The sequence below is a fragment of the Lutra lutra genome, chromosome 2, assembly GCF_902655055.1.
Source record: "Lutra lutra chromosome 2, mLutLut1.2, whole genome shotgun sequence".
Classification (NCBI taxonomy): Eukaryota; Metazoa; Chordata; class Mammalia; order Carnivora; family Mustelidae; genus Lutra; species Lutra lutra.
The window spans coordinates 151,979,950-152,000,171 of record NC_062279.1 but is presented as its reverse complement, the minus strand read 5'-3'; the positions used below and the strand labels follow the sequence as shown (position 1 = coordinate 152,000,171).

General features: G+C 42.7%; 1 protein-coding gene and 1 long non-coding RNA gene across 9 annotated transcripts in view; one reads left to right on the top strand and one right to left on the bottom strand.

Annotated features, from left to right (window-relative positions):
• CPEB2 (cytoplasmic polyadenylation element binding protein 2) overlaps nt 1–9,887 on the bottom strand; it is a 77,901-nt gene extending 68,014 nt beyond the window's left edge. Inside the window, exons 1-3 of one of the 8 annotated variants that reach the window (XM_047718904.1) lie at nt 7,934–9,886; nt 4,684–4,965; nt 3,776–3,865 (exon numbers count right to left, since the gene is read on the bottom strand). In XM_047718904.1, the coding sequence (XP_047574860.1) occupies nt 3,776–3,865; nt 4,684–4,965; nt 7,934–9,622 (2,061 nt within the window). In that variant the 5' untranslated portion in view covers nt 9,623–9,886. Of the gene's footprint in view, nt 1–2,943; nt 3,072–3,775; nt 3,866–4,674; nt 4,966–7,425; nt 7,643–7,933 lie in introns of those variants that run through there. The other 7 variants (XM_047718905.1, XM_047718910.1, XM_047718906.1 and 4 more) reach the window with 7 other exon arrangements.
• LOC125093556 (uncharacterized) overlaps nt 7,655–20,222 on the top strand; it is a 366,248-nt gene continuing 353,680 nt past the window's right edge. Inside the window, exon 1 of the long non-coding RNA XR_007125281.1 lies at nt 7,655–8,073. This is a non-coding gene — a long non-coding RNA (uncharacterized LOC125093556). The remainder of the gene's footprint in view (nt 8,074–20,222) is intronic.

Genomic DNA, 20,222 nt, shown 5'->3' with positions numbered 1-20,222 from the left:
CTCTCCATATGTCCCCAGGATAATTAAAACACTACCATATACATAACGAACATACATTTTTTTGAAATGTCCTTCATTAATCTGAACCTTGACAAAGTGCTAGGACAGTGACTCTGAACAAAAATTTAAAAAAAATTTTTGAAGGCCTGAAATAGTATCCACAGGATTAAATGGAAAGGCAAATAGAAAATATGTGGTATAAGAATGTATCAAGTACAGCTGAAGAACTGAATGCAGGATACGAAACTTAAAAAGCATCCATTACCTAAGCAGGTACAAAAGAACCCATTCTTTCTCATTTTCAGTGTTAACAGTTTGTTGGCTACCGATGCCCCTTGAGGTACATCTCATTTAAGAACTACAATTTAAGGAGTGCTCTATTAAATGAAAAATTAGATTTGGTCTGCTACTATATATTGTTTTTTGTGTAAAGTGAATAAAGGCACCAAATAATATATTTTTCTGAGAGACCCTCATTATTATCATCTATCACGTTCTCATATAACAGTCTATATATCAAAGACTGGTGGGATATATCTCCAATTAATTCAAGGTAGTTTATGTGACATGCTCAAGAACTTCCATAGGAACAAAAATCTACAACTGAATATATTGATAATCCCTTAGCTAGAAAACAGGCCAACATCCATCTTAGAGGCTTCACAGCTATATTACACTTTTAAAGGCATTTTGTTGCTTTGTTTACAGAAAACTGATGTACCATATGTAAACCTATAAGTAATAACCTTAGCTACCAGTATATTTATTTTTTGATTTAAAATATTCACTTTTTGATTTAAAATATTCAAGTATTAATGAATATATTATAATCCCGATATCTAATTGAAAATTCAGTTTTAAGGCAATTAGAATTCATATATTGGCGTATGACTTCTTGCAGGGGTAACTACCTACCAGCATTTTAAAGAAAAGTACTCTTAGTCTTAAAGAAATTAACATAAATACCTAAAAATTCATTTTAAAGTCAGAAATGTGTTTAAAACTTTACCTTTGTTTTTAAAAGTTTTAAATTTGGAGCTTTTCCATAAGAAGATAATTATTTGAAGTAAGGAAATGCCAATCAACCCTAAAAATTTTACATGTAACTGAGTAAAACCAATCTGCAAAACTCTTTCTTTCCTATTTGCTGAATGTTAACTACACGTCCAGTTCTTGGGTATAGGTAAGGCCTCAAGTATTCAAGTATAGGAACTAAGACTCCAGTTCTAGAATTTAATATATTTTTTATGCCTAATCAATTTGAAACTAAAAGAAATAAAAAATCAAATTTTTTAAAATAATGTATTTGTTAACTGAGATATGTTAGTATTAAAATGTTCTATATAATGAAAAAAAAAAGTCAGAATGAAAATATTGCACCAGATAATTTTTTTTTTTTTAAAGATTTTATTTATTTATTTGTCAGAGAGAGAGAGGGAGAGAGAGTGAGCACAGGCAGACAGAGTGGCAGGCAGAGGCAGAGGGAGAAGCAGGCTCCCTGCTGAGCAAGGAGCCTGATGTGGGACTCGATCCCAGGACGCTGGGATCATGACCTGAGCCGAAGGCAGCTGCTTAACCAACTGAGCCACCCAGGCGTCCCTGCACCAGATAATTTTAACTTTGCCAAATAGTGAGGAACTATCGAGTGGTTGAAGTTTGTAGCTGTTGCTGTATTTTTAAGAACCTCAACTTCAAATACCTCAACCTTTTATGGAAAGATAGAAATACAAAACAAATTTTGTATTGTAAGTACCCTTAAGGTCCTCAAAAGAAAGAAACACATTGATTTTAAGACCATTTGGGAGGTCATACACTATCCCTTGACTGCCTCAATCCAATTCCCACCTCTTCTCCCCAATAAACCAGAACCTTTGTATTCTAAAAATAAAGTGTGTGTGTATGGGGGGGGGAGGTGGTGTGTGCACAGGGAGTTAAAGAAATGGCCAAAATAGATCAGAGAAAGTATAAAAGCTGGCTAGAAAGCCAGGTAGAAAAGCCCATAGACTATATCCTCAGATGTCATAAGGACTGAGAAAAGGGAAGAAGGTTCAGGTTTCAGACCTCTTTCCTCTAGTTCAGTTCACTTCCCACTATCTTTTTCTTCACCATGCTCTTCAACTTCATCAAATCACACCTCTGGTGCAAGGGACCAAAGGGAATGCCAATATCTCAGCAGTTAGCCAAAAAAAAAAAAAAAAAAAAAAAAAAAAAATTACCTTTAAACACCTAAATCCTTTTATATAAAATGAATTTACCTAAAACCCTAGGTTATAAAACAGGTAAGAACAGAGTGGCTTTGATTGAAATCTAAGTAGGAGCGCTAGAGACCCTCATCTTATAGCAGCCCAGGGGCTGACTTCCTTTCATTATCACCTCTATCTACTCTCTAGCCCTCCACCAACTGAAACCATCTCAATAACCACATTTCTCAACATATGACCCACCTCCATTGTCCCCTTATGACAGCTAATCTGTCTTCTCTCTTCTCCATAGTTAAATATCCCTGTGTCCTCTTTCTTCTTTCGTGCACATGTTCTTCAAATAATTATGTCTTTTCCTCTCTAAAAACACATCCCTTGCCACCTTCAAAATGATTATCATAATTTTCCTCTTCTAAAATACCATCTCCTAGACATTTACATATTCAATTTGAACAACATGAAAGTGCTACCATAAAAATGTCACTAATATGGCCTAACTAGGCCAGAGTGGAGAAGAGCATAGAAATAGACGGATAGCTAACATAAATTATTAATAAAACAATAAATCACAAATTACATGAGATAACTACTTATTTCTATGTGGCTATCCCAGTAGGACCATTTTGGTAAAAAATAAGGACTTGTCTAAAATAACTGCTAATGATAGATTACTGAAGTTAATGCTAATGCTCCAGGTTTGAAAGCTATTGACAAACATATTATTAATCTATAGAGTCCTTACTTGTAAAATCATCTCATGTTGATAAATTAACTAAGGAAGAGCCTTCGCTAAGGATAACATAGCTCCATTCAGTGGGCTCCCACAATGTCAATTCTATGCTCATTCAAGCTTCAGCTCTGCAGTAAAGAATCCTCATGTAGGACTGAGTTTTCTACTTGTCCTGTAATAATTCTCATCACCGGTACCCAGTATGAATTCAAATTTAGTCTGCAGGAAAAGAGATAGCATTTTGTAACCACAAAGGGCTTGAAAGAAATTTAAGACCGATTCCTAGCTTTTTGATTTAGGGTTTTTCTATAGGAAACATTATTTGGAAGAAGATAAGAATACAACAGTGGTAACAAATTTTAGAATAAAAAAACATTATTCATGAAGTTTTTCTTAAAGGTATAAAAATTGAAGCCAGGACCTCTTTAGAAATATACCTCAAGACAAATGTAGATTTCGTGACAAAAATTTACTAAAAAATTCTGTAAAACACTGATGAAATGTAAAATTGAATGTATGATTTTGTCCCCAACTGAAAATAATTCTGAAAGATAAAATCTGTTAAGTTTGACTGATGTTTAAAGTCAGGTGCTCTTGGGTATATAATTCCTTTTTTCCAAAAACAAATTCTGTTTTGGAAATATAAAATAGTTATGAATTACTTATAAATTTTAAAATGAAGCATTTTATATTAAATAAGTGACCTTTTAAAAATAAATTGCTTTAATGTTCTTTGACATATGCTTAAAAAGGTATAACTGGAAAGTAAATAATAAATCTTACTCATAATATAAACACTAAACTCCTAGTCATAATCCTGAAAAATATACACTGTGCAGCCTACCTGGTCTATTCTGGATGTTCCGGCTGCAGTGCACCAACTATCTTGGAGTGAATCTGAGCCCCAAGCTGGTAACTGCAAACTAGATCTCACCTTCAATAGCATAGAAGTTTTCATCAGAAATAAGCAGTTCTCTTCCCCACACCCACCCACAAAAAAAAAAAAAAAAAGAAAAAAAAAAGGTAAGAAAGAAAACAAAAAACAATCAAGTTCCTTCTATCTTGTATCTTTAGTCCTTTAAAAGTTTTAGGGGGGACAAAAACCTCATTTTAAATAATTATAGGGACCTTTATTAGCTAGAATATCAGTAAAACATTAAAAGATCTGAAAAAAAAAGTCTAATCATCATAACTATTAGGCCACATATAGAAAAAAATAGTCACTGAACCAGGGAGGACAAATTTTAAGTTGATGCAAAAAGCCCTAATATTATTTTGCCATAATCACAGCTGTACTAAGCATATTCTAATATATATATATATATATATATATACACACACACACACACACACACACAGCTGATCACAGTCAAATTTATGCACAATTACTTAACATTTTAGTTTAGCTATAGAGAAAAAATTCATTTTGGTGGCCTATTAAAGATGAATAAATTAAGGCATTCTTGAGCTGCCAATTAAAAGCTCCAACATATATTTAAGAAATACAGCAGGTTTTTCTAGATTTTATGAAGCTTCTTTTCTACTGTGTGTTTAGAGAATTTTTTAGTCTCAATTTTCTCTACATAAATACTTTATCCTTTGGCAATTAAATTATATGCTAAAAATAAAAGCCTTTTAATGTTTTAATCTGTTACTTGTACCAACTACCACCATCACCACCACCACCACCACCCAATTTCTTACTTTGAATGATAAACATTAGAAATAAGACAATTTACATACCATTCTTACCTGTAAGGGTAAGAGTGTATTACTATTGTTGTCTGTTCTGAACACATTATCTTCAATCCAAGATTTTGGAGTCAGTGATGGAGTAGAGCGAGTAAATTTCGGTGGTGCTATGACATTACCAGAAAATGGTTTCTTCAGTGGAGATATCTGATTCATAGTTCCTGGAATTCCGATGTTTCCAGTTCTACGATGATCTCTGCCATGCATTGCTCCCCAGGACATACTTCCAGTGCCCCAGCCACTGCTCTGATGGTTGCTCCAAGGAGATTGTTTCAGAAGAGGCTGAGAAAAACACATTTGTTTAAATTACAGGCATTTAAAGAGTTTATAATTCAAACTCAAATTTAGGCCCACGCTAAGAACATATATAATCTTAAAATAACATCTCTAAGGGCAACAGAATCTATCTTAACAGGTTATAAAAGTAATAGGTTTGAGATCTTGCTATATAAAAACACATTCATTTAAAGCGAGGTGAGTTTTCATTCTACAGCCCCACTTTAAATTATAATGAACCAAGCAGATATTTCATGATAATTATTAAAATAGAACCATGCAACTACTTTTCTTCCCTTTCAGAATCGTATATGTAAGAAGAAAAAAAATACTTGAAAATTGAAATTAACTTTGAAGATTCCTAAAGATATAACCTACATTGTGATCTCAAAACAACCATATTCTGCTAGGCATACAACCATAATATGGTCCTTAATTAATAAAGGTATGAGTAATGACGGGAGTAAAATATTTAGACTTTATGATTCCAAAACAAATTGCACCACTGCGACAGTAGATAATGGTAACATTTGGTGGTGTTCTCTTGCATGAACTAAAAACACCTTTTAGTATAGGGACAGTATAGAAAATATGTCTTCTTTGTATTGTTTATTTAACTTTCAATATATTTTATTCCAACTTTAATGTACTTTCTTTTAAAGTGTTTTAATTTTTTTTAACTTAATTATCCATGAACAGTTGAGCAATTATCTGATGTCACCCATAGGTGGATCCACTGAGATATACTAAAGATAAACAACTATATGCTTTGATTATTCTGGTAGAGATCTTAACACAAATCTCCATTTGGTTCATTCATTTTCAAAAGTAATTTATAATCCAAACTAGAACCTATGACAAAAAAAAAAAAAGTTGAGAACCCACCAAGAGGCAATTACTGTAAGTTTTTGAAAAGTATTATTTTCTAGCAATTACGTTGTCAATAAGCTTATAGCTAACATTTAGCTAAAGGAATTATGGGCTGTGAAGTTGCTATAAGTAAATAAGCTCGTAGAAGTATTCTTAAAATGAAACTTCCTTCTTATAACATGGAAAAAAAAAAGAACTTGATCTATAGTACCTATTTAAAAAATGCCAATATAATCATGAATATACACTGCCCCCTCCATATAGTTCAAAGGTATAGCTCAGGGGCCATGAACAAATCACTTCATTCCTGAGGGGCCTTACTTTCCTTACTGATACAGTGATCAAGTTCTCTTCCAGTGATCTAAAATTCCGTATGACAGCTGTGTGATCTCTTAAACTTCACTGTAAGAACCATCTTTTGACAAAAAGCAAATTATAGTTAAATATGAATCATGGTATACTGTCTTCTAATGTTCCGTATCATGGCTCTAAGAATATAAAACTACCTATAAATAATTTTCTGTGGCAAGCTTCCAGTCTAAAAAATGAAGACCCTGACACACAAAAGATAACTAACTGCTCGAGATTATGGAAATCATAGGAAAGTGGAATATTATTTCAAAATTCCGTATTTTTAATCCTCATAGGCCACGTTCTCGTTTCTTGGGGAGACACCAGTGATTCAAAATAAAAACTGTTAACTGTTACTCCGGTTGATTTAAATAAACTCTTAACTGTTACTTTGGTTAGATAGTATTCACCTTTTAAAAGGTTAGCCCTTGAAAACTATAACTGGTCACAATGGAAAAAGTTATAGGAGTAAGCAGGCACTGGTGAAGGTCCAATTTTGCTTCTCTCTCAAACCTTAATCACGAAAATGACCTTAAACACACTAATCACAATAAATGCTGACTGGATCAAAAAAGAACAACAAAATACTCTTTCAGTGTCCATTAACCAGCCCAGCGGTCATTCAAACATTGTACTGAGAAGATAACAAAACAAGAGCTTGAATCAGAAAGGACCCGGATGAATAAAAAAAAAAAAAAACACACACACACACACACACACACACAAACAAAAAACAAAAAACCTGCCCGGTGTCATTTCATAATTGCATTACCCACTTAAAATATACACACCTCAAATTCAAGAAAAGGTAAGGCCACCCCCCCCAAAAGGGAGTCCTCTCTTCGAGGTATATACCACGAACCCCGGATTCAAGTTTAGTTTTGTCTTAAAAGCCATCAAATATTCCCAAGACAAGAAGGGGCGCAGAAGCTAACCCAATCTCCCCAATCTCGCAGCGCCTCGGCTGTAACCAAGTGAGCCCCCGCGGGCAGGATCCTCTCTCCAGTCGTCTGACAGCTCGGGACCGAGCCCGCGGCGCCGCTCCCTGGGATCTCCCGACCCTCGGCCCTCGGCTGGCGCAGCTGCGCGGCGGGCAGGGCGTCCCGGCCGGTCGTCGCGGCCGGCCACCCTCTTCCCAGCCAGACCTTGCGCCGGCCGGTGCAGAATGAAACAGACTCTAAGAAAGCCCTTCCGTCCATCCCCTCATAGAACGACCTGGAAGAGTCACCGGCTCCCCACACGAACCGTCTGAGGTGATCATGTTCCTCCTTCCCAAGTTCGCTTCCCACGGCCGCTCGTCGGGGGCCGCCGCCGGAGCCCGCGGGCCCCTCGTCCCCCGCCCGTCCTCGCCTCGTCTCCCGGGCTTGCGGATCGCGGACGGTGGCCCTCTGGGTCAGGGGTGCCCGCTGCGAGGGACCGCCGAGCGGGCGCGCCAGTCCGTCGCCGCCGCCGCCGCCCTCGGTCCGGGAGCCATTCGGCCCCTGCCCCAACCCCCACCGCCGCTCCGGGCGTTCGAGGGGGCGCCCGGCCGGGGCGACTTCCAGCGTGACCCCCTTACCCGAGCCTCGTAGCCCACGGTGGCCACTGCCCGCCCGCCCGCCCCGCCGCGGACTGGTGTCCCGAGTCCTGTCACCCGTCTCCCCAACCCCCCCCCGCCCCGCCCCGCGCCACCAGTCCCACTCTCGCATGGGCGAGTAACCCTCGTCGTCCCGGTCCCGGCCCCGCGGCGCAGCCGGGCCGCCGTCCGCCGTACCTGGTGGTGGTTGTAGGAGTTCCTCTGCTGCAGGAAGGCGGCAGCCGCCGCCTGGTGCTGCTGCTGGAGCTGCGGGCTGACGGGAGACCTCCGGCTCTGCGGCTGCTGCGGCGCCGCGGGCGGCGGGGGCTGCTGCTGAGGTAAATTCATGGCGGGCGGCGGCGGCGGGGGCACGGCGGCAGCCGAGAAGGGGCCGCCGAAGCCGCTGCCGCCGCCGCCGCCGCCACCGCCGCTTGCCGGCACGCTGAGTCCCGCGCAGCCGTGCGGGGACACGGGCGAGAAGCTCGGGAAGAAGGCCGGGTTCATGGACGACGGCAGCCCGGGGTAGAAGCCGTTCTCTGAATCGGGGCTGGGCGGCGGCATGGCGCTGAGCGAGCCGCCGCCGCCACCGCCGCCGCCGCCACCCGGGGTGGCGGCCGAAGAGCCGGGCTGCTGCGGCTGCGGCTGCGGCGGCTGCTGGGGTGGAGGCGGCTGCTGCTGCTGGGGCGGCGGCGGCTGTTGGGGTTGGGGCGGCGGCGGCGGCGAAGCGGTCTGCACCGACCAGGGGGTGCCGAAGCCGGGCAGTGGCGGCGGCGACGCGGAGCCGCCTCCCCCTCCGCCTCCTGGGGGCCCCCCGCCCCCGCCGCCGCCCGGGTGCGGAAGGTCCGGACTCTGCAGGCTGCTGAAGGCGCCCGCGCCGAGCGCCCCGCCGGGCAGGAGGTTACTGGGACTGCTGAGCAGAGGGTGGTTGGGGGACTCCATGGAGCCCGGCGCGGGGTTCACCGGCGGCGTCGAGGGGGCCAAGCCCGCATTGGGGGGCTCGGTGGCGCTGCCCTCGCCCGCGGTCTTGCGAGGGCTGCCCGCGCCTCCGTGGCGGCGCCGCGGGGCTGCGGGCGGCGAGGGCTGGAGCTGCGGGAGCGGGGGCAGATCGGCCGGGAGCTGCCGCTGGGCGAAATCCTGCGGCGGGAGGTGCTGCGGGTGCGGTACGCTGAACTGCTGCTGCTGCTGTGGCTGCTGGCGCTGGGCGAGCTGCGCCGGCTGGAAGAGCGGGCCGGACGGTGGCGGCGGCGGCGGTGACGGCGGACTGAACCGGCCGGGGCAGTGGAGCGGCGGCGGCGGCGGCGGCTTCGAGTCCGCAGGGTGGGGAAGGTGGGGAGGGCTGAACTCTTTCCTCTTCTGGCAGCTCAGCTGCTGCTGCTGCCGCTTACTGAAGTCCTGCGGGGAGGAGGTGCGGCAGCAGCAGCAGGAGGAGGCGGAGGAGGAGGAGGGGTGGTGCAGACTCGGTTTGAAGTCCTGGGAGGGGAGGAGGTGGGTCACACCCGCGTTCGTGCCGCCGCCGGGGTGGTGGTTGGGGAGTTTCTCTGCGGCCGCCGCCCCCGAGAGCGGCCGCGCCGACTGCTGTGTCAGCCCCAGGAGCAGCTCATCCTGCATGGTCTGCTGATGCGCCAGGAACGGGGAGGAAGAGGAAGCGGCAGCGGCTGAGCTGCCCGCGCCGCCGCAGCCGAGGATAGGAAAGGGGGAGGCGGCCTCCGAGATGCCGGTGACAGGCAACGGCGGCGGCGAGCCGAAGGGCGTGGCGGAGGACTGCGGGGCGGCGGCCGTGACGGGCCCCACGGTGTAGGGACGGTATGTCCAGCTGCTGAATAGTGACCCAGGGTTGCTGCTTCGGAGCGGGGCGGTCTGCAACACCCCAAACCCGAAGTCCCTCATTTATCAGGCCGGCGGCAGCGGGAGGAGACGCACCCGGTCCGCTGCCCCGCCTAGGAAGCTGCCGGATCTGGGGCGGCACTGCCGTGGTGGAAAGAGGGGGAGTCAGTGAGAGGGACACCGTGACCGAGCCAGGGGCACCTACTTAGGCCCCTCCAGCCCTCGCGGCAATCACCGCCGCCTCCCGAGACCTGCTCGGGCACCGCCACCGCCGATGCCGCCGCCGCCGCCCTCGCGACTTAAGAACTCCGGAACGTGCGTCAGCGCCACCTCACAATCGCAACCGCCCCCCGCGGTGCGTCCCGGCACGCGCGGGCGCGAGGCCGCCGCGCCCCCGCTGCCCCGCCCCGCCCCGCCCTCATTAATATGCAGACTCGGTTCGGGCGCGCTAGTTCTCCCAGGAGGGAGGGGGAGCGCGGGAGCGAACGGCGTGTCGCCTCGGGCCCCTTCGGCATCTAGGGAAAAGGAGAGGTCTGTGGCGGTAGCGGGCAGCTGACTCCGGTCTGGGAGCCCGCCGCGCGCGCGCACTACGGCGAGCGCGCGCGGGCGGCGCCGACCGTTCCTGGGCAACGGCCCCTCCCGGCGCGGGGTCTGCGCAAAGGCTGCCCTTAGTCGCACGCGCTCCGTCTCCGCCCCCGTCGCCCTCGCCGCCCCGTCTCCTTCCTGTCACCTCGATCCTTCCCTCGGTCACATGAGGCTTGGCCTCTGGTACACGAGCTTGTTGGGGCTGTGGTGCCCCGCGTGGGAAACTGAGGCGGGGAACCCGACTGGGAGCGGCTTCCAGTCACCGCGGTCGCGTGAGGCCTACACCTTGCGAGCGCAGGGGGGACAGCGGCCCTTCCCGCCCTTCGGGCTCAGCCCGGTGGTCCTTAGACCAGCTAGGTCCTGTGGGCGCTGCTGGCCTTGCAGACCGCTAAGCGGCTCTCTCCATACCTCGTGCCCCACACGTCCCCTACTTGGAGCTCTCGTCGTCGCCCCAGAAAGCGCCTTCTCGGGCTTGTTTGTTTTTAGCTTCTCGTGCGGGGTGCTGTTTGGACCTTCCTGCAGCCGCTTGAACGTATTTTCTGCAGGGCAAACATGAAGCCTGGCTGTACACCAAACGTTTTCACTTGGGCAATGAGGAGCAAAGTCCCAGGAACTTAACCGGGCTCCGTGTGGCTGTCTACACACATAAATGCGTATAATAGGTTAGGAGGCGAGCTCCCATGGTAACCCTGGGCCAGTTCCAAGTCTTCGTATTTCATAAAACCATTTAATGTGCCATCATCAGGACTGCCGTGTGCAGGACTTCAGCCCGCCATATTTGCTCTGGCTCTCCTGTCCTTGCTTCCCCCCCCCCCCTCCAGGGAGACTCAAATTTAAGCATTTCCTAAGCTTTATGAGTTTTCAAGGGAGATTTCTCACATCAGGGAAAAAAGGAGGTTCTGACTCAGCAACAGACTTGTTGAGGCTTGCAAAATGGAAGGGGAGAGAGCTTTCCATGGTGGAGCTCTTGTTGGAAGCAATAGAAGAGGAACTAATCCTGTGTATTTCCTTTTCTAAAGAAGCATTTAACATAGAGGAAAAAAATTGTGCGAGGACCTAGATAAAGAATAACAGAATGATCCTGTTTTGCAATTTTAACTTTTTCTTGGCACTTAGAGAAGTGAAACTATTGAAATAATCCCAGAATAGAGACTAACCCCAAAAGCAATAGATGGGATGTCCAGACTACTTGATTTTTAAAAAAATTTTTAGTTGAAATATAATTGACCTATAACAACATATTGGTTTTAGGTGTTCAACATAATGATTTGATATATCTATATGTTGAGAAGTAATTATCACAATAAGTCTTGTTAACACCTGGATACCACCACACATAGTTACAATTTTTTTCTCTTGAGACTCTACTTGATTGTGATTTACAACTGGACTAAGATTAAATAGTGTTCTAGATTATAAATGCACACTCCTACTGATGTAGGCAGAGTGTACATTTTCAAGAGTTCTCATTCTCTATTCAATTTCTACTTTTGTTATTTCAGTGTTTCAAATTTACATAAATTGGAATAAGCAAGTTAGAAAGAGCATCATTGCAGAAGGAAAATATGTTTCATGTATTACCTTTATGTCTGATATATGAACTACATTATGTCTGTCTAATGAACTACATTTGATACTGCCTTTATAATACGAGAAAGTATTCTTAAAAAACTCAAAACGGTTCAGAAATTGGTCAGGTGTATAGAAAACTGGTTTGAGTTAATAATCTCAAAACAATTTTTAATAATCAGGCAAAATATAGAACTGGAGAAGTACTTTTATTATTTTAAATTACAACGTCTAGAAAGTAACTTGAGCTCATTACAATTAAAAATACAAATGGCCAGGGCGCCTTGGTGGCTCAGTGGGTTGAAGCCTCTGCCTTCAGCTCAGGTCATGATCCCAGGGTTGTGGAATCGAGCCCCGCGTCAGACTCTCTGCTTCGCGGGAAGCCTGCTTCCTCCTCTCTCTCTCTCTGCCTGCCTCTCTGCCTGCTTGTGATCTCTGTCTGTCAAATAAATAAATCAAATCTTAAAAAAAATACAAATGGCCATTTCCACAGTACCTATTGACATATTTTTAACTTTTATTCATTAATGTATTTTACAGGGAAAAACTACTTCACAATTAAAGACTTTAAGACTGTCTTAAAAATGAACACATTTTTTTTTTCCTAAGTGAAGTTATATTTGGAATCATCTGCAGATCCAACAACAAATCTTGAAACAGGAAGAAAATGTAGCCATGAAAATTAGCTCAATCATCCACTAAAATTGCAGTTAGTGTAATGTATGGAGGAAAGAGAGCATACATTTACAAGCCAAATACTGCCACTCTGGGCTAAAGTTTGAATAAAAACAAGATTTCTTGGTGTTCTAATACTTGTTTGTTTGGAGGATTTAGAGATCTCCAAAACAGAGAGAAGCCATCATGCTTAGTATTATGTAATAAGGTCAAATTTCATTTTAAGTACACCAAATTCCAAAATCTGTCAGTCCCCTGCTCACCAACTTAACACCTCAGAGTGTTGTGAGGACCTCATTTTTTTTTTTTAATAGAGAAGACAATTACATCCTGAAATCTCTGTCTTTTAATTTGGTGAGCATGCCATCATTGAAAATATTCAAACGGAAAGGTTTCCTATTGTGGAGGTGGAGGTGAGTAAGAGGGGAGGGATTATGGTCCTCTAGCTGCTCCAATACCAAAATCTTATGCGGCTATATTCTTTGTTGACCATATGATCACTCAGTCCCTGACCTTATTTGACAGTCTCTTGTTCATTTCCTACCATTCTCCTGGGCCAATGTTTTAAAAAATATTTTCGCTCTAACCTAGGACACACACATATACCCATGCACCTGAAATAAAGCTTTAAGCAATTCTTACTTTTTATACATGCAATAACTCTATTTTTAAATTCTAGGTACCGTGTTAAATCACTAAATTGATCTCAAATCACTAAGTTGATTTTAAGTCCCATGATTAGGCCATGAGATGAAATTTATTAACACAGTCCTAGAAGACTATTTCACACCTTTTCTATCTCAAAGCCTCCTGACACCATCTCTCCTCCCCTCATTTTCATCTGACCTGGCTTTCTATTTCCCTGAGAAAATAGAAGCTGTTTTAGGAGAGCTTCCACAGGTCCTCAACTGTACCCTTTCCCAGTCACTGTGCATTTGTTCTTACACACCTTCTTCCCTCCTGCTACATGGAGGGCCTGCCTAGACACCACACACTCATTTAAGGCTATCCCCTCCACTGGTGCACCAGATCCTTCCCACACCTGCTCAGGACATGGCTTCATAGACATCCCAGTCTCCTAGCTATCCCACATTTAACATGTCTAATATTGAACTCCCCCATCTTGGTAAATGGCACTCCATTGTTATAGTTGCTCAGGCCAAAATAAAAATAATGTTAATAATAATAAATAAAAAGGTCACCCTTGATTTCTATTTTTCTTACAGCATATTCAAACCATTATTGCATGTTAATTGTCCTACCTTTGTATTGTATCCAGAATCCAGCTACATCTCACCACACCCACCACAAGCCAACCAGACCAGGCCAGGCAGACTTAATCTCTCCCTGGCTTGTTGCTCTCACCGCCTAACTAGCTTCCCAGCCTCTGATCTTATCTACCTACAACCTATTCATACAGCAGCCGAAAGGCTCCTTTCATTTTTTAAAAATAATATATATATGTGTGTGTGTGTATGTGTATATATATATATATATATATATATATATATATATATATATATAATTATATATATACATTTATGTTATGTTAGTCACCATACAGAACTTCATTAGTTTTTGATGTAGTGGTCCATGATTCATTGTTTATGTATATCACCCAGTGCTCCTTGCAATACGTACCCTCCTTAATACCTTTCAAAATGGAAGACAGATCATGTCAACTTCCCTGACTAAATATTTATTTTCCTAGAATAACAGCCAAGGAATTTTCAGTAACCAAATGGTTATTCATGATTGCCTCCTGCCTTTAGTAACCCCTCTCACCATTTCTACTCACAATAGAATCCTTATTTCTTTGACATACCAGGCCAACTCAGCCTCAGAGTCTTTGCCCTTGTGATTCTCACTGCCTGGGATACTTATCCCCTAAATACCAGCAGGGCTTGCTCTCATATTTTTCGTGTCTCTGTCTCATTTCTTTCAGGTCTCTGCTCAAGCCATTTTCCCAGTGATATCATCTCCAACCACCATTATAAATAGCAACTCCTTCCTTCACTCCAGCCTCCCTATTACTTGAAAGTGGTTTGATTCCCCCCCACCCCAATCTGCCACTCTGTGTACTTACATTGTTTATCTGTCCTCCCTGTTAGATGGCGAATCCCATGAGGAAAGGTACATTGTCTTGTTCACTGCTGCATCTTCCACAGCTAGAACAATTCTGGCACACAATAGGCACCCAAGAGTTGTAAAATTGAATGTGCTGCTCCACAAATGAATAACAGCTTTAGAAAATAATAGCTATAAGTATACTATAGTAACATGAGGGTCTTTATTTGTTGGCAAGGGTTACCCAAACACCACCCACATGCTGCTAGGAATTATAAGCAAGGCAAGATAGTTCCAGGAATTGACAGGGTATGTGTGTGAGGACACACAGATAGGGCAGCTCAGCGGATAGATAAACCTGGACTCCAGGAGGCAAGACTTCTGTTTTAGGAGCCTAGAGGATTCCAGGCTTTAGAGACTGGGATTTTGAGGAAGGAGACTGAAATGCAAAGGTTCATCACAGGAACTTGAGCAAAGAAAAAGACAAGGAGTCAAGGCTCCAGCTCATAGAAACAGAATGAGTTCACACAGAACGGCCATGAAGCCCACTTGATGCTGAGCTGTCAAGTTGCTCGTTGCCTACTGCTGCTTGGCCTGTAAATGGAAAAGGGTTAGTCTTCATTCGAGGCTCATTGGCCTGGCTTTGAGTTGTGGGAAAGAGTAAAAATTAAGACCCATACTGACCTTTTCCAACTTCAAGTTGTTTTATTGTCACAGCCCCCAGAGTACCACTATCTTTAATAGTTCTGGTTCTTTTTCTACTTTTCCACTCTTTCCTTCCCTTCATGCTGTCTTCTCTTGCCTGCCTTCTTTTACATATGCCTTACATGTTGTAGTTCCTTATGCTTATATTCCTGGACCTCTTCTCTACTTCTGTATACTCTTTCTAGATGACTTTATCCACTATCATATTTTCAAATATCATCTATATGCTAATGTCTAACCAATCTCTGTCTAGCCCAGAGGCTGAATTCATATTTCCAGCTGCCTATTAGTCAGCTTGACCTGGATGTCCCTCAAACACATGAATTCAATATGTCCATACTGGAATTTATTTCCCCCCAGACCCACTCCTCTTCTTTTGCTCCTTATCTGGGTTGATAGTGTCATTATACAAGTTGCTCCAGCTGGAGACATGAGTCATCCTCTTTCTTCTCTCTTACCCTCCAAAAACAATTGGTCACTGTACTCTTGTCAATTCTGTTGTAGAAATACTGCTCAAAAGTTGTCCCCTCAGTCCATTCCTCTACCTGTGCCTTAGCTCTCAATCTTTGCTCTATCCTGCCCTAGTGCAGAGCCTCTTAGCCAGCTTTCCTACCAGTTCCTCTTCTGAATCTCTTCCCTTTAAAGGTGTCAAAAAATAACTATAACCCCATCACACTTCTGGGTCAATAAGCACCTCCCTAGCTTCTACAGTATCACATCCAAACTTGCTAGTGAATAGGACCTTCAAAAGTTATTTGCAACTTGCCTTTTTGCCTTTATTACCTGTCACTCCTCATAGTACCCAATCCTCTGGATCAGACATGTCTTTTCATAGCTCAGTTCCTTTGCACATGATGTGTCTACTTTCTGGAATGCCTCTTACCTCTTTTCATCAGCTAATGCTTCCTTACCATTCAAAACAGAGTTCCAGTGCCATAGCCTTTCTTGGCTCTCCCTGGACAGCGACTTAAACCCTCTTCTACATTCTCTGACAACATTGTCATAATTTTTTTTTTATTAGAACACTTGTCACATGGACAATGATTATCTATTCTCCTTGGCTATCTGCCCTTTTAGACTCTGAGTTGCTCTAGGTCACAGACTTTTCCTTATGTATCTCTACATACCTTTTCCTGCCATTTTACCTGAAACACAAGAGCTCAGTAAATGTTTGTGGATTAATGAATTGCCCAGTGAATGCTGTGGGAAGGAAAGATGAAAAGGAGAACAGAGAAAGAAGGAAAGAAGAGGAGGAGAGAAGAAAAAAGCGAAGGAGAGAAATGTCTCCAAAGCATACTTAAAAGGAGATATACCATTCTCTAGAGAATTATAATATTAGTGACTTATGTTTGCTTGAGGAAGAAAAAGAAAAAGAACAGATAATAACAAACAACAAAATTTCACTCCCCTTCCTATTGTTTTCTTTCTGAAAACACCATTCTGGTTGTTATGCTATCCAAGGATGAGTCTGCTGACAAAGGAAAATATCTAGAATCTCCCTGCTCCTGATGTATAGACTCCAAACACAGAAGGTCTTCACGTTTTTTGACACACTTTGTGGAGCCTGAGATATTTGTCATCTAACTACAGTACTCCCACTTAGGAAAGGAGCCGTCAACCTCTGCAGTAAATCCTGCCACATGCTCATTGGCACATAGACTGACTTAACAGTTCTATCAGTTGTTGACTTATATTTTTAGGTATAGTCACCTTGACTAGATTATAAATCATTGGAGGCAGTGGCTATACCTTATATATTCCTTTCTTTTCCTAGTTCTTCTTGATGCATTTATGTACCCAGAAACTATTGAGTGTCTGCTATGTGTCAGACACTGTACAAGACCCTGGGGATACAACCATGAGCAAAATCAAAGACATATGCACTATTCCATGGTATCACAGAGGCTGTTGATACAACTATGATAATTCCGGCCCTAATTGTCTAGACAGAGTCATAAACAGTGAGATTCTAGGCCGAAACTGACCTACTAAATTGGAGTCCTACATGCTGCAACATAGCCTTGTTGGACTGGTCATGGGTGGAGCCCCAGGATGAATATGGAATATTGAGCTAAGGCAAATTCAGCTGGAAGGCAGAAGAAATCACATGCTGAAACACATTGTAATCCTAGTTGGAAAAGAGATTTTCACTTTTTATCTCCTTACCTTGTCACAGTATACTTGGTGACTAGATAAAGCAAATAATATTCCTATTTTAGAGTTGGAAAACCAAAGCCCAGAAATAAAGTAATTTGCTTCCTGTAGTTTCCAGAGCCTGGGCTTAAAGCCGCCATCTCCTCATTGCTCAGTCTGCTGCTTCATTAGCTGTCCCTTGGGCTGTCACCTGAAATATGCAACATGTCTGAGCCAAACAGAGCCACAGGGACAGGCCCTAAGAACAATGGTTGCTACTTCTACTAAAGCATAACGGATGGAAAGTGTAATGCTTTAAAAGTTTTCAGGAACACCTCGCTAAATGAATAACAATTGACAGTAGTGATCTCAGAATGAAAGCATTTTGTTTTCCACATACATAGCCCACAAAGACTCAGAAATTCTTCTCAAATGTGCATACTAATTTTTCTCCTGTTAGCATAATGAGTCCTGGCAGTATATATTGGATATATTGCATTTGATTCTTTTCTTTCGTTCTGGAAAGCTAACTCCTTCACTTGAGAAATTATTCTCTGCAAAACAAAGTGGGGAAGCATTTTGACTAAATATTAAATATTTAAACTTTATGTAGATGAAGAATATTGCATCTATCAAATTTGATCTTAATATTTTTAGAATCTTAGAAAGATTAAAAGTTTAAATTTTTCTGGCAACTCTGAATGTTTGGTAACAAAGAAAAATCATAAAGTTTATTTGGTACCAGGCATTATTACTTCCCTCTTTATACAAAGATTAAGTATAAAGGCAAAGTCTGGATAACATTCAAGGTATATTTAATATTAGCTCAGGTAAGTGCTTCATCCTTTCTGTTATCTATTCACTTTTACTCTGCTCCAGGTGGGACTGTAGGAGTTTATGTCATCTTATATCCAAAATTCATGTATAAGTGTAGGCCATTGTATTAAATTTGCAGAACATAACCCATAGCAAGAAGAAGAGTAGACCTCAATTTTCAATAGAAAATATGAAAATAAAAAAACTTTAGAAAGTTTTCCTAAGTACATGAACCATATATATAAATACTAATGTTTTTTAGGCCCACAGTTGATCCATATTTCTCTCACTTCAGAAGACAGAGGGATATGCTGGACACATAGGGACTCTTGAGTCAGAGACCTGGCTTTCAGTCCCAACTCCCTCTGTCACTGTGTAACTTTAGCAGTACAGTTTTGGGGACATTAGTTTTCTCTTCTTTGTGAAAGTGAAGGGAGCAACAACCATCCTCTGCAAAGTGTGGGTTGTGAAGATGATTAGCAGTATTTTAAGCAGAGAGTCTCCTATAATGTTTGGCACAGAATAGATTTTTTTTTTTAAGATTTTTAAAAAAATTTATTTATTTGACAGACAGAGATCACAAGTAGGCAGAGAGGCAGGCAGAGAGAGAGGAGGAAGCAGGCTCCCTGCTGAGCAGAGCGCCCGATGCGGGGCTCGATCCCAGGACCCTGGGATCATGACCTGAGCGGAAAGCGGAGGCTTTAACCCACTGAGCCACCCAGGTGCCCCAAGAATAGATGTTTAGATAAAGGAACAAAAACTCTTGGCTATTACATGCCATGTAACTTAAAGAAAAGAGTAGACTCAAAGGCCAGATAGAAGAACTCAGTGGTAGTCCTGGGGTGGGGGGTGTAACAAAAGCAAAACCAAAACAAAACAGAACAGTTATCCAAAACATGCACATAAATGATAGTAATGGCTTGATCCCTAAGGAAGACAATGGATGTAAACAGGGCATACTCTAGCTTAAGGACAGAACTGAATTTCAGTATCCACGCTGATACCTACAGTTTAGAGTTTATTAACCCGGGCAGGTTAACCATTCTCAGTCTCACTTTTCTCCTCTGGTATCCAATACAGGGAGCTGTGCACAAAAGATACCCAATGCTGTTAAGAGCACTGGTCTTCAAAGATATATCTAGATCATCTTGGTCCCATAGATACATAACATGAGCCCCAAATGCAAGCTGTATATGTAATGTGAAATTTTCTAGTAGCCACATCTAAAAAAAAGAAAATGAGGCGGGTAAATTTAACTCGAGTAATATATTTTAACTCAATACATGCAAAATGTTATTAGTTTGTCATGTGATTGATATAAAAATAACAATTATTTTTTCTGGATCAATTGAGATGATTGTGGTTTCTGTGGTTTATTCTGTAAATGTAATGTATTACGTTGATCTCCAGATGTTAGACCAATCTTGCATTTCTGAGAAAAATCCCTCTTGCTTATGCTATTAAATATATAAATCTGGATTTGGAATGCTGGTATTTTGTTGAGGACATTTGCATCTATATTCATAGAGGATATTGGTCTGTAGTTTTCTTGTGATGTCTTTGGTTTTAGAATCCAGGTAGTTTTGATTTCATAGAATTAGTTGGGAAATGTTCCTTCTTCTAATTTTTTGTAAGAGGAATATGTGAAGGATTGGTATTAATTCGTCTTAAAATGTATAGAATTCACCAGTAAAGCCATACAGGCCCAGACTTTTCTTTGTGGGAAGTTTTAAAATTGCTAATTCAATCTCTTTGTTATAGGTATATTCAGATTTTTATTTTTCTTACTTCTGTTTCAGTTGTTTGTGTCTATCTGGAAATGTATCCATTTCATCTAGGTTTAATGTGTTGGCACACAATTGTCCATAATATTCCCTTACAATCTTTTTTATTTATCTGAGGTTGATTTCCAGATCCTCTCTTTTATTCCTGATTTTAGTAACTTGAGTCCTTTATTTTTTTCATTGTCAGCCTACCTAAAGATCACTTTGTTGATTTTTTTCAAAGAGATAACTTTGGGTTTCATTGGTGTTCATTATTATTTCTATTCCCTGTTTCATTTTTTCATTCTCTAAATCTTTATTATCTTCTTTCTGCTTGCTTTGGTTTTAGT